Source organism: Orycteropus afer, unplaced genomic scaffold (assembly GCF_000298275.1).
Source record: "Orycteropus afer afer isolate SDZICR_OR568_19922 unplaced genomic scaffold, OryAfe1.0 scaffold00128, whole genome shotgun sequence".
Lineage (NCBI taxonomy): Eukaryota > Metazoa > Chordata > Mammalia > Tubulidentata > Orycteropodidae > Orycteropus > Orycteropus afer.
The window spans coordinates 1,884,875-1,885,666 of NW_006921715.1; the positions used below are offsets into that span (position 1 = coordinate 1,884,875).

General features: G+C 55.9%; 1 protein-coding gene across 1 annotated transcript in view; it reads left to right on the forward strand.

Moving 5' to 3' along the window:
• The window catches only part of BCL11B (BAF chromatin remodeling complex subunit BCL11B), a 100,634-nt gene extending 100,296 nt beyond the window's left edge, over positions 1-338 (forward strand). Inside the window, exon 5 of the mRNA XM_007944610.1 lies at positions 2-338. Within this exon, the coding sequence (XP_007942801.1) occupies positions 2-338 (337 nt within the window). The remainder of the gene's footprint in view (position 1) is intronic.
• The last annotated feature ends 454 nt before the right edge of the window (positions 339-792 follow it).

The following is a 792-nucleotide window of genomic DNA, read 5'->3' on the forward strand; positions in this document are numbered from 1 at the left end:
GCCCCGGGCGGCCCAGCTCCAAGGAGGGCCGGCGCAGCGACACGTGCGAGTACTGCGGCAAGGTGTTCAAGAACTGCAGCAACCTCACGGTGCACCGGCGGAGCCACACCGGCGAGCGGCCTTACAAGTGCGAGCTGTGCAACTACGCCTGCGCGCAGAGCAGCAAGCTCACGCGCCACATGAAGACGCACGGGCAGATCGGCAAGGAGGTGTACCGCTGCGACATCTGCCAGATGCCCTTCAGCGTCTACAGCACCCTGGAGAAACACATGAAAAAGTGGCACGGCGAGCACTTGCTGACTAACGACGTCAAAATCGAGCAGGCCGAGCGCAGCTAAGGCGCCGCCGCCGCCGCCGGCGGGCCCCGCGCCTGGACGGCGGGACTGTCGCCGAGGGAGAGAATGCGGACCCGACTCGCCTCCGTGTCACTGCCACTTAGCACCCCGCGTGCCCCTGCGTGTCCCCGGGGCCCGGGGGGGGGGCGGCCCTCCAACCCAGCCTGTGTCTGCGAAGTCCTATGGAAACCCGAGGGTGGATCAAGGCAGTAAACATTGGGGAGCCTTTTAACTGTGCAATAATTTCCGTATTTATTGGGTTTTGTATTTTTTTTTTTTTTTTGGCATGTGCAGGTACTTTTTATTGTTCTTCTTTCTGTTGAAATTCCTTTAGGCGGTTCTGTTGGCTGTCTATCCATCCCTTCATTTTTTTTTTTTTTTTTTTAACTCAGTAGTAGCCTGAGGTGATTATAATGCAGAAGGGAAGCCTATGTTTTAAATTATAAATTTTTTTTTT